This window comes from Artemia sp. Qi Xiang Cuo, chromosome 5 (assembly GCF_049724085.1).
Source record: "Artemia sp. Qi Xiang Cuo chromosome 5, ASM4972408v1, whole genome shotgun sequence".
Classification (NCBI taxonomy): domain Eukaryota; kingdom Metazoa; phylum Arthropoda; class Branchiopoda; order Anostraca; family Artemiidae; genus Artemia; species Artemia sp. Qi Xiang Cuo.
In genome coordinates this window covers 14,889,788-14,902,478 of record NC_142798.1, presented here as the reverse complement: position 1 = coordinate 14,902,478, position 12,691 = coordinate 14,889,788, and the positions used below count along the sequence as shown (strand labels likewise).

General features: G+C 38.8%; 1 protein-coding gene across 1 annotated transcript in view; it reads left to right on the top strand.

Moving 5' to 3' along the window:
• LOC148951845 (uncharacterized) overlaps window positions 1-12,691 on the top strand; it is a 223,015-nt gene that overhangs the window by 100,606 nt on the left and 109,718 nt on the right. Inside the window, exon 16 of the mRNA XM_089089083.1 lies at window positions 3,579-3,926. Coding sequence (XP_088945209.1) covers window positions 3,579-3,926 — 348 coding nt within the window. The remainder of the gene's footprint in view (window positions 1-3,578; window positions 3,927-12,691) is intronic.

Genomic DNA, 12,691 nt, shown 5'->3' with positions numbered 1-12,691 from the left:
GTAGATTCACCTTAGGTCTATTCATTTCTGAAAACCGTGATTTCTGAAGATATATCTTTTGACTGTTTCAAAATGGTGAGGTTTCTTAAACACTAGGGGAAAAATGGGAATTCAATTGTTAATGAAAAAGACCTCCATGAGGTTTCATGCAGCTTTTTTGGTTGTAGCGGGTGCTGACTTTAAGGGGGGTTTGCTACCTTAGAAGATCACCTTATCTCGTTCATTAGATAACCCATCTTAAGTTTATTCATGTTTAAAAACCTGAATTTCTAATTTTTTTTCTTTTGGCTCTTTCAAAATTATTTATTTTTTGATGGTACCTCATTATCATCAGTGTTGCCCTGTTGAATTGTCAAAATAATATTCAAAACTGCTTAGCTAAATTTGACAACGACTTTAGTCCATAAGAAACAGTCCCATAACTGGGGCAGCACCATATTGCTGTCTGTCTTACCACGGGGCTTCGTCAAAATAAGCAAAACTAATTAGTTAAATTTGACGAAGCTATGCGTTTGTAAAAAAAAAAAAAAAAAAAAAAATCAAATACCCGTTGGAAACTGCACCTTTATAGTAAACCTATGCCTTCTTCTGGTGTTAGTTTTTGTTTGTTTTTATTGGCTGATTTTTCACCTATTTTTCTTTCTTTTTTGTAATTTAGTGCCCGCTACACACAATACAAATGCACGAACTGCATAATTGCGTATGGAGCAATTTTGATTTGAAAATTGAATTCCCAGCTTTTCTTTATTTTTAATTATGTATGGTTGTGTAAGTTCCAACTGTAGCTTCATTTTAAATTTCATTAGTACTTTAAAACCTCAAATTCTAAAATAATTGTTTTGCTTGTCCTGCTGTTGTTTTCTGATGTTGTCCTGCTGTTGTTTTCTGCTGTTGTCCTGCTGTTGTTTTCTGTTGTGCTATTGTTTTGCTGGTTGTGGCTCAAGGTTTATTTTACCCCTCTCCCCTCGCTAAGTTTTGCTTTTTAATATTTTCTCGATTATTTCTTACACTTCCAAAAACTTTAATTTTTTCAAATATGCCCCCTCCCACTAAAACAAAATATCTCTTTATATGAATGCGCTTAGAGCATTTCAACTTCTTAGAAGTTGACGGCGGTGTCCGCTAAACATTAGGTTTTCTTGGGGCTGAGCAGTAGGTCTCTGCTGTCCCCTATCGTGTGAAACCGTGTAGCGTTATACCCTGTGGGGTCAATTGGGGGGCAGAGTATTTGTGCCTTCCCTACCTACCTCCCAGACTTTGAAAGACATCTTTAAAGGGGGGATTTTAATTGAAAAATTGACTTTACAGCAATTTTGCCTCCCCCCTCAGATTTCTGTGAATTGACGCCACTGATGAGGTCATATACTTAAAGGAATTTTCAAGAAGAACAAATCTATCTAAGTGTCTAACATAGTTTTTGTGAGTTACAATAATTATCTATTAAAGATCTAATTGTTTTGCAAGTGTTTGGCAGTAAGCTTGCTAGATATTGACAAACTAAATCTATCACTCCTATATCAAAGTGTAGTATAAACAGAGGTATACAAAATGCTGGCTTATTGTTGATATGTTCTGTACTAACCTCATTTCCTACCTTAACCGCAGCAGTGTTATTCTCGTGCATAGCACTAATCACTTCAATGTGTTTGTTTGTTGTATCAAAAAGAATTATATTTTCGCAAAAACTCTTCTATCAGCTGAAACGAACGCTTGCTCATAATCTATAAAATTAAGGACTAAAGGTGTTTGATGACTCAGGCACTTCTCAATTATTAATCTAAGAGTGAAAATTTGGTGAAAAAAGACATTTAAACAATAATATCCCCCCCCCCTTCCACCTAGGTTTCAAAGTCTATTTTTGTATCTTTATTGAAAAGAAATTTGATAAAATTCTTTCCCCTTTCCTTCCCACATTTTCATCAATTGCCGCCCCTGGCTTGGTGTTACAGCTGGAGCTTTTTCGAATGTTCTCTGTTTGTTGTAAGGAAGAAGATTAGGAAATATTTAATTTTGTACCTAATAAGTTATTACTGACCACTCTGCCAAGAAGGGTAATTGTTTTATTCTTCTTTTATTTTGATATCTCACTTTTCCGAGCATTCAAAAGAGAGAACTTGGAAAAAATTTATTATACAAAAATGCGACTACACACCACGTTATCTAACTTTGTTATTCAATATTATGTCATGTCTTGAAAAAAAATGAAGAGAGATGAGATATTAATTCCTACATCTCCCCTCCTCCTGCAAACTTACCAATACCTGTATATGAGTGAAGGCCCACCGAGAGTTAGACATTTAGGCATTGAAATGCGGTCTTTTGGGCATGTGATACCCCCATCCCCCTGCACAATGTGCTTATAATTCAAAAGCTACTAGTGCCCCTTGAAGTGCATTGATAACCGCCATGGCTTAAAAAAATTGTTTGTACAGTGCTCAGTTTGTTTATTCGTGTGTGTTTATTTTTCCTTTTTATACGCTTTGTTGGATATATTGTGTTTTATGCCTCCCCCCGTAAATTATAAAAAATATCTTGAAAAAAACAAAAGTGCTATTTTTTAGATATCTATTTTCGAAATCCTGATAAATTCAGTCAAACCATAGCATTTTTAGAGATCTCTGAATGCAGGAAATTAATGGGTGATGAGAAGAGAATTGCAATTTATTTCAGGAAATCTCGTACTTCAGCAATTTGTGAATATTTTTCTGGTCTTTTATATGTTTCAAAGCGAAATATACCAGTTCTCTTTTCCATTTACCAGAAACGTCAATGGCGTCAATTGGAGGGAGTTTTTTTGCCCTTCTCCTTTCTAACTTTTAATAATACATAATTTTTTTCTTTTCATTGAAAAATACATATTTGGTATTTTTTTTTTGAAAAAACAACGGCTGGATTAACGGCTGGATTTCTATAATTTCGTTTTATAATAGAATGACTATCTATATAATTAGCTTGTTTTGTTGTTGTTGTTGATTTTTTAAGAAATTTCTCCCTCCTCCCTCTTGCTGAAATAAATTTTTGCGTACTTTCATGTTCGTGACCCGAAATATCTGGCTAATTTACATAAACTGTAAGGATATCAAAGATTCGTCGTATACTACATGTTTCGATTAACAAAGAGTCTAAATTATTTCTCAGGTAGGCTTGATAAAATTCTCTTAAGTATTTCTTTAATTTATTAAGTGAATCTTGAATAAAATTCAACTATTTCCTGATATATTCGAAGGAAATAGCTGGATATGTTGGTGGATAAGCTATATATATGTGGAAATAGCTAAGGAAATAGCTGGATATGTTTCTGAGAGTATGTCGTGAAACTATTTGTTGGTAAATAAAAAAAAAAATATTAAAAAAATTCTATATGTGCATAGACAGGGTGTAAGGAGGGGGACTTTACATAGATTGGAATGAAGGAAGAATGTGCTTAGCTGTGTTGTCCTGAGGCGGCTTGGTGCTGCAGTGAGTTGTTAGTAGTAGTAGTAGTAGTAAGACAAATATTTGGCTCGTCAGTCGTACCTAGGAGACCTTTAATATTTAGTGTTTTATTATTTTATGCGAGATACATTATTTCTTTTTAGGGGGAGTTACATGATGTACCTAACCAAGGATTAATAAACGAAAGGAAATGTGATGAGAATGACGACGACATTGGGCAACCCAAGGTGCAAAAACTGAAATCAAAGAAATCAATCGGAATCGTCATCAACAGAAATAATCGTAGGAAATTTCACCATGCTAAGACAAATAAAAGAAGAGAAATCAGGCATATTTCATCAATTTTGCAGTCAAATGTACCATTTGGATTTCGAAAAGACCCCAGAGGAGCTGTTCCGCCCTCTTTGTTAGCAATGCCGTTGCATAATGTTCGACCTCCACTTTTATCAGCACCAGTGCCAGATGTTTTCTCTCTCCCGCTCTATGATGAGGTAAAATTTCTGTTTCTAATAAAGCTACGTTGAACTTAAACTGTGAAGGGCATCAAAATAAATCCTTTGCCCAGTAGATTCACCTTTGGTCTATTCATTTCTGAAAACCGTGATTTCTGAAAATATATCTTTTGACTGTTTCAAAATGGGGAGGTTTCTTAAACACTAGGGGGAAAATGGGAATTCAATTGTTAATAAAAAAGACCTCCATGAGGTTTTATGCAGTTTTTTGGTTGTAGCGGGCGTAGACTTTAAGGGGGGTTTGCTACCTTAGAAGATCACCTTATCTCGTTCATTAGATAACCCATCTGAAGTTTATTCATGTTTTAAAAACCCGATTTTCTAATTTTTTTTCTTTTGGCTCTTTCAAAATTATTTGTTTTTTGGTGGTACCTCATTTTCATCATAGTTGCCTTGTTGAATTGTCAAAATAATATTCAAAACTGCTTAGCTAAATTTGACAACGATTTTAGTCCATAAGAAACATTTCCATAACTGGTGCAGCACCATATTGCTGTCTGTCTTACCACGTTGCTTCGTCAAAATAAGCAAAACTAATTAGTTAAATTTGACGAAGGTATGCGTTTATAAAAAAAAAAAAAAAAAAACACCCGTTGGAAACTACACCTTTATAGTAAACCTATGCCTTGTTTTTTTTTTTTTTTTTTTTTTTTTTTTTTTTTTTTTTATTCCAATGTTCATGGCGCCAGGTACTTCAAGTATCTGATATGCCGCTATTCATTCACCTTGTTCAATGGCCTCGAGGTTTTAAATGCCTATTGTACCTTCTTTTGAAGGTGTCAACAGAGGGATTTTCAGGGATAATATCCCCAGGAAGATCGTTCCAGATAGAAATGCAACGCCGGATGAAGCTGTTCCTCAAGTACTCAGTTTTCGGCGTATCCTCCTTTAGATAATTGGACCGAGCTGTGTGCCTTCGTGTCTGCCTTCTCGGGTGGACAAAGGGGGGCACAATTCGAGAGAGCTCGTCTGAGGGAGGCAAATTCATGTATTTGTAGAAAACAGCCGTCGACGCTACATCAAACCTTTGATTTAGAGATTGGGGCGAGTCATGTGTAGAGGTGCAGCCCGCCCTATTTGCCCTATTCTGGATCTTCTGAAGTGGTGCCAACAGCGTTTTCGGAGCACCAGCATATAGCGGCGCATCCATATTCAGCTATAGGTCTGATGCAAGACTTGTAGAGGTGGGATGATCGAGCTTGATGGAAGATGGTTTTTGCAGCGAAGAGTAACTCCCAGCTTTCTTGCGCAGGAGGTTCTCACCCGATCAAGGTGGTTGTTCCAAGAGAGATCGGTGGAGAAATGAATCCCCAGTAGACGAAGCTCGTCGACTCTCTTTATAGCTTCATTTTTGAAAATTTAAACTGGGGTGTTCACGTGGCACCTTTGATCTGGTAATTAGAAGCTCCTTTGTTTTCGATGCATTGAAGTTGATCATCCATGCATCAGACCACTTTTCAATTTTCAAAAGATCCATCTGTAGGGAAAGGGAGGCTTGTGTTGGGTCTTCGTGTTTAGGGACGGCTGAGTGTGTCGTGGTATCGTCGGCAAAATGATGCAGAGGGTTTGCGAGGTTGTCTCCCATGTCGTTTATGTAGATAAGGAAAAGCTTAGGTCCTAAGACACTGCCCTGGGGTACCCCTGCTTTCACTGGATATTCGCAGGAAATAAACCCGTCAAGAACAACCTGCAGTGAACGATCGGAAAGAAAGCTCTCAATCACTACTAACAGACATCAACGAACACCATACACATAGAGTTTCTTTATAGGCCACGGTGCCATACTCTGTCAAAAGCTTTCGCAATGTCGAAGGATAATAGCCTGATGTCGTATCCCATTGCCAGAAGTTCTATCCAATCCTGATACTAGGCCACTCGCCAGTCAAATGTTGAGCGTTTCCAGCGGACTCCATATTGGCGATCGCCTAGAAGGTCATTGGATTCCAGGTACTGATGTAAGTGTTTTATTGGAGACGCTCTCGTCGACTTTTCCAACACAGGAGAGAAGGCTGGGAGGCAGATAGTAGACCATGGTCGTTTGATCGCCTTCGGACTTTAGAGTACGCACAACAAGGATAGACTTCCATATTTTTGGGAAAGACCCGGAGTGAAATCACGGCTAGAAGAGCACCGACAATGCTCTAGCTTGTTTGACCCTTTAGGACTGCAGGATAACATTTGGTAGGTTGTCAGGACCTGTAGCCTTGGTCACATGAAGATGCTGCAGAATACAAAGGATATTGGGAGCAGAAGAGTTTAAACGTTCCAGTACTGTGTTGGTTCAGTCGGAGAAATTTGGCACTTCTCCACCGTCGTCGTCCAGATTCAAGAATTCGGCGAAAGCCTTACCAAGAGCTTCAGCCTTTGCCTGTGGATCTTGTACCACTGTCCCGTTAGTCTGGAGAGAAGGAATTGCGGTCCCCTTGGATAAAGGGAAAGCCTCCTTGACAATTCCCCACCAACTCTTTGCCGTAGCAAGTTGAAGCTTGGTGGCGAATTTCTCCTTATACTGAACCCGGGACTGCCGAATCGCTCGAACTGCATCTTTGCGCGCAATTATGAATGCAATTCTGTCCTCTTCGCTCTTCGAAAGTAGCCATCGCTTGTGTGCCTTTTGCTTTGTTCGGATTGTCTTCTTACACTGGGCGTTGAACCATGGTTTGTCCTTACTGGACACCTGGATCCGCTTTGAAGGGATATGCTTTTCGACAGAGTCAACTATGGCCTGCTGGTACTTTTCTGCAGCTTTCTCTGGGCCTTCCAGGAGGATGGCTCTCCACTGCTGAAAAAAGAGTGTTTCTCAAACCGTCCCAATCACCTCTTTTGTATAGCCAGATTGTTCGCTCATGCTCTACTGGAGGCGGAATACGTAGGTTTCCACGTGCAACGACGGCAACGTGGTCACTGGTGAAAGCATGAGCGTCTACCATAAAGGAGTCAGGGTGATCTGTTAGGAAGAGGTCAAGACGAGATGATACCGTTTGGACCGTGATACGTGTCGAAATCGACAAGTTGTTCCAGCCCGTAAGAGACAGATAGATCATACAAGTCCAACCCTTCCCTATCAGTATTTTTGCTGCGAAGCCACACGCTGTGATGGACGTTGAAGTCTCCATGAAGGATAATGGCAGACTTAGCGTACTTGCCCCGAATATATTCGAGGGAGGCTTCAAGGTAGCTGGTAATCTGGTAAGTTGGAGGGTTATACACGGTACCGACAATCACGGTTTTATTTTGGTGATTCATCCTAACCCACAGAGCTTATTCGACTGCTGAATCTGGTATGTTCAGGCATGAATAAGGTATATGGCTCTGTAGATAAACAGCGACACCTCCTCCGTATTTAGCGCCGTCAGTACGCTCTCGATCCTGCCTGAGGAGCGTGTATCCCTGTATGGCAATCTCACTGCTCTGTATTTCTTGGTTTAGATTGGTCTCAGTGATGCACATGATAGATGGCTTGACCGAGTTCACTAAATGTAGGAACTGGTCAAACTTAGATCTGAGACCCCGTACATTGCAGTGGGCTACCGTAAACAGGTCCGTTTGGATGGTCGGTGGACGTGCTACAGGTCGTCGTCGAAATGGCTGTTTGGTCCGAGGCTTTTTGTTGTTAATCATAACCAGGTTAAAGAAGCTTTGTCGTGTGGTTAGCCTGACAAAGCCCATAAATCCATTGCCATGCATCATTAGACGGGGAACGGTGCCACCTGCCAACGCACCTCATTACCGCATCTTCAACATGGAGTTGGTACCCCATAATGGGTTAGGATTCGGCACAAGTGCCTCCCACCTACTAAGTTTTCCACCTACTAAGTTCTGGTGTTAGTTTTTGTTTGTTTTTATTGGCTGATTTTTCACCTATTTTTCTTTCTTTTTTGTAATTTGGTACCCGCTACACACAATACAAACCACAGTTCATATAATTATCCAGTATGATCATTCCCTATCTCACCCATTATAAAAACCCGGACAGGGGTGCGAGTGCTCCGGAGAACGTTTTTGCAGATAGAAACATAGGCGGCATCAGATCTTTTCATGGGTAGACAAGTCAGACTGTGATCTAATCTGAAACAAGTAGAAACCTGCGATCTTTTCATGGGTAGATAAGTCAGACTGTGATCTAATTGGAAACAAGTACTAACCTGCTAATGCAGAAAGAAGTGGGAGGAGCTTTTTGTTTGCACCAAGAACAATGACCAGAAATGATCTGCGATAAGCTTACTGGATAATTATAGGAACTGTGATACAAACGCACAAACTGCATAATTGCGTATGGAGAAATTTTTATTTGAAAATTGAATTCCCAGCTTTTCTTTATTTTTAATTATATATGGTTATGTAAGTTCCACTGTGTAGGTTGTGTAAGGTCAAAGTGTAGTATAAACAGAGGTATACAAAATGCTGGCTTATTGTTGATATGTTTTGTACTAACCTCATTTCCTACCTTAACCGCAGCAGTGTTATTCTCGTCCATAGCACTAATCACTTTAATGTGTTTGTTTGTTGTATCAAAAAGAATTATATTTTCGCTAAAATTCTTCTATCAGCTGAATCGAACGCTTGCTCATAATCTATAAAATTAAGGATTAAAGGTGTTTGGTGACTCAGGCACTTCTCAACTATTGACCTAAGAGTGAAAATTTGGTGAACACATCCTCTACCCTTCCTAAAACCGCACCGTTCTTCTCGTAAAAATTTGTCTACTGCTTCTCTCAGTCTAAAAAGTTTCATCACACTGAGTAATTTGCTACCTACAGAGACAAGGCTAAACCACACTCACTCTTATAACTTTTATTATACAAGGGTTGGAATTTTTTAGAGCTACTTTTTTGTAGTATTTCTGTGGAAAAAGACATTTAAACAATAATATCCCCCCCCCCCCTTCCACTTAGGTTTCAAAGTCTATTTTTGTATCTTCATTGAAAAGAAATTTGATAAAATTCTTTCCCCTTTCCTTCCCACATTTTCATCAATTGCCGCCCCTGGCTTGGTGTTACAGCTGGAGCTTTTTCGAATGTTCTCTGTTTTTGGTAAGGAAGAAGATTGGGAAATATTTAATTTTGTACCTAATAAGTTATTACTGACCATTCTGCCAAGAAAGGTAATTTGTTTATTTCTTTTTTGTTTTGATATCTCACTTTTCCGAACATTCAAAAGAGAGAACTTGGAAAAAATTGACTATACAAAAATGCGACTACACACCACGTTCTCTAACTTTGTTATTCAATATTATGTCATGCCTTGAAAAAAATGAAGAGAGATGAGATATTAATTCCTACATCTCCCCTCCTCCTGCAAACTTACCAATACCTGTATATGAGTGAAGGCCCACCGAGAGTTAGACATTTAGGCATTGAAATGCGGTCTTTCGGGCATGTGATACCCCCATCCCCCTTCACAATACCCCACTCAGTATAACTTAAAAAAAAAAATTTATGAGCTGAACAATCGTCTGCGTTGCGCAGGTCACAATTTCCTGAATCAGTGTCTTCGACCGGGAGTGTAGGGGGCATATCATCTGACACTTCCCGTGTTTAATTTAATGGCTATCATTTTATTGACTTGAATAAAATTTAATTTATTGGTATTATAATCTGTTGGTTACCTTGAAAGGCTTTTGATAATTCTTGTCCATTTTATATAATGATTTGTGGTCCAGAAAATTTTCATATGTTTCAAATATGAAAATTTATTCAGCTCCAAGTGGGTCCAACTCCATCTAGAAAACATCATTTGAAATAACCCAATTTTGCTTATAAATAAATTTGGTTCAACCTAAAAATAAAATAAAAATTGGGAATCCAGTTTTCAGTGATAAAGACTTCCATATGCAGTTATTGGTTGTAGCGGGAAAAGAATCGTGGCTGACAAATCAGCGAAAATAGGCCAAAAACAGAAGGGGTCAAATAGTTTAAGAAGGTGTAGCTCTCCTTTGAAAGCATAGTTGTCTTTTGTAATAAACAAAATATTGGACCATTATTAGGGTAGTCTCAAAATTACACAATATGTTATAGTAAATTTTATTTTCAGGGATTTTTTCTTTGTTTAAAGAAAAAATAGTTTTCGGGCCTCGAAGGGACTAATCCAGTTATATCGGATGTCGTCCGTACCACCGCATGTTAGACAATAGCGCTAACGGGGTTGTTTCATTTATTTGCTTTAAATGGTTACATGTAGTTTGTTAAACTTGATTTTTAAATTTTACGTACACTTGTTGACATGATAAGATTTTTTCAGAAACTTAACTTCTTAAATACAAAATCAAAGAAAAAAAGGACGAAGTAACATACTAATATACGGAATATAAATTCACAGATAGGGATATAAAATTGTCTTGATCTTAAGTAGCAGAACTCTTCTACTCAAGAAACCAGTCTACAGGATTTGTCCGAAAAGTAATAGGACTGAGTCAATTTAAAAACATTTATTGAGCCAATCGTTACAATTCTTTAAAAACTTCCAAAATAGGCTCCTTCTGCGTCAATGCAGCGCTGCCAGCGTGATTTTCAAGCATTTAAGGCGTCATGGTATATATTCTCCGGAATAGCCTTGAGAGCCGCGGTGCATGCTGCTTGGATCCCCTCTGTCGCCTCAAAATGCTTGTCTTTCATCGGCCTTTTCAGGCGATGAAACATTAAAAAGTCTGGGAGGCCACATCCGGGCTGTAAAGAGGCTGCGGAAGCGTTGAGATGTCGGCCTTGGTCAAGTTGTTGTTAACAAGAAAGGCGGTGTGAGCTGGGCGTTGTCGTGGTGCAACTTCCTGTCGGCTGCGAGGTTTTGTCGGACCCAATTGACCGTTTGTTTGAGTCTTTTGAGCGCTTCCACATAAAACTTGACGTTGACAGTTTGTCCAGGAGGAACAAACTCATGGTTGACGATGCCTTTGATGTCAAAAAAGACAATGAACATCGTTTTCACTTTGGATTTGCTCATTCTTACCTTTTTTGGCCGAGGAGATGCCGATATGTGCCACTCAGAAGATTGCCTCTTTATCTCAGGATCATGCTCAAAGATCCAGGACTTGTCACCTGGCATTACGTTATTAAAAAATTGGGGTTAATTTTTCACATGTTCAAATTTTCTTGGCAGACTTCCATTCGCCGCAATTCCTGGTCGTTAGTGAGCACTTTTGGGACCATCTTCGCGAACACCTTGTGCATGTTCAAATGCACCGTCACAGTGCCACAAACGACAGATTTTAGTAAATTTGACATTTGGGCAATTAAAAGAATACTTAGTTGATGGTCTGAGTTCAAAACTTTGCGCACACGAGTCACACTGTCGGCGTTCGTCGAAGGTCTTCCAGCACCGTCTTCATCGATGACCTATTCCCGACCCTCCAAAAAGGCCTGGTGCCTCCAAAACACACCACTTCTTGCTAAAGCAACATCTGGGCAAGTCTGCTTGATCATATCAAACATCTCCGTTGCAGATTTTCCGATTTTCACACAGAATTCAATCGCGTACCTCTGCTCCAACGAACGCTGCATTTTTGGCTTGCACCACACACAGAAACCACGTCACGCAAAAATGCCTGTCCTGACTCTCCAGGTGATCGGAGACAGCTGACTAGCCGCTCTTTCGTTAGCTAGGAACGCCCTCCATCGAATCCAGTCGGTGCGCGCACGCTCCGAAGTACAGTCATGGCGGAAGAAAATCAGTCCTATTACTTTCCGGACAAACCCTGTATACTAGAAAATTAGTTTATTATTATATATAAATAAACCTGAGTTGCAAGGTATATAAATAAACCTGAGTACAAACTAACAAAATACTGAAATCGGCGGGTAGAGGGGCTTGAAATCTTGGGTTTGTGTGTTGTCTGAAAGGGGGAGGGGGAGAAACAATGTGCGTATCAAATATCAAGGTGTTTAATAATTTTTTTTTTTTTTTTTTTTTTTTTTAATTAACCTGGAAGCGAAAAAAACAAATTCCTAACCCAAAATATTTGATTTAGGCTACTTGCAGGAGCGAGATTGAATTTATGTTTATCTCCTAGATCATGTGATCATACGTCAGAAGTCAAGTACCAGCCACGGAAGAGTATAGCACTGACTTCTAAACCACCACAGACCGACTTCAAGCAGGACCCTCCATTTAGGGCACAACAAGAGGAGACACTACCACTGAATTTTCATATCTGAAATAAGAAGTACTATGAGACGAATTAAATAACGAACAAAAAAAATCAGTAATATATTTTATTGAGCTTCAAAATTGGAGAGTCTAAAGAAAAAATAATTTCATTCGCATAAAATTCATCTAGAGGACGACTCGAAAAAAGATACCAACTTAATGGTCTGTTGAACTTCCTTCGAGTGAATTCGTGTAAAATTTTTAATAACAATCTAAAGATCGAAAGGAATGCATTAGGATTTTAGAAATGCCTAGATGGGGCATGGCGCAACATCCGTTGGGAACCACTGCTTTAAATGGTTTTATTTGAGAACAACCAAGCAAAGAGAAAAAGAGACGACTGTCCTAGAACTCCGTGTTAAGTATGTTTTCTTTCCATTGACTTATTTCTGTGACGTATTTCGTAAGCCGATCAAATTGTTTCTTATTTCTGGGCAAAAAAAAAGTAGCAGTGACAAAGCATTAACTAATGCTTAGAGATAATTAGTGTTGAACAATAAATCTAGACTAACGAATAAATGTAATTTCTAATGAAACAAGTAACTCTTTCTGGTTTAAAACTTATTGCTGTTGTAAAAAATTTTAAGAGCCAGTAAAACGAGTGA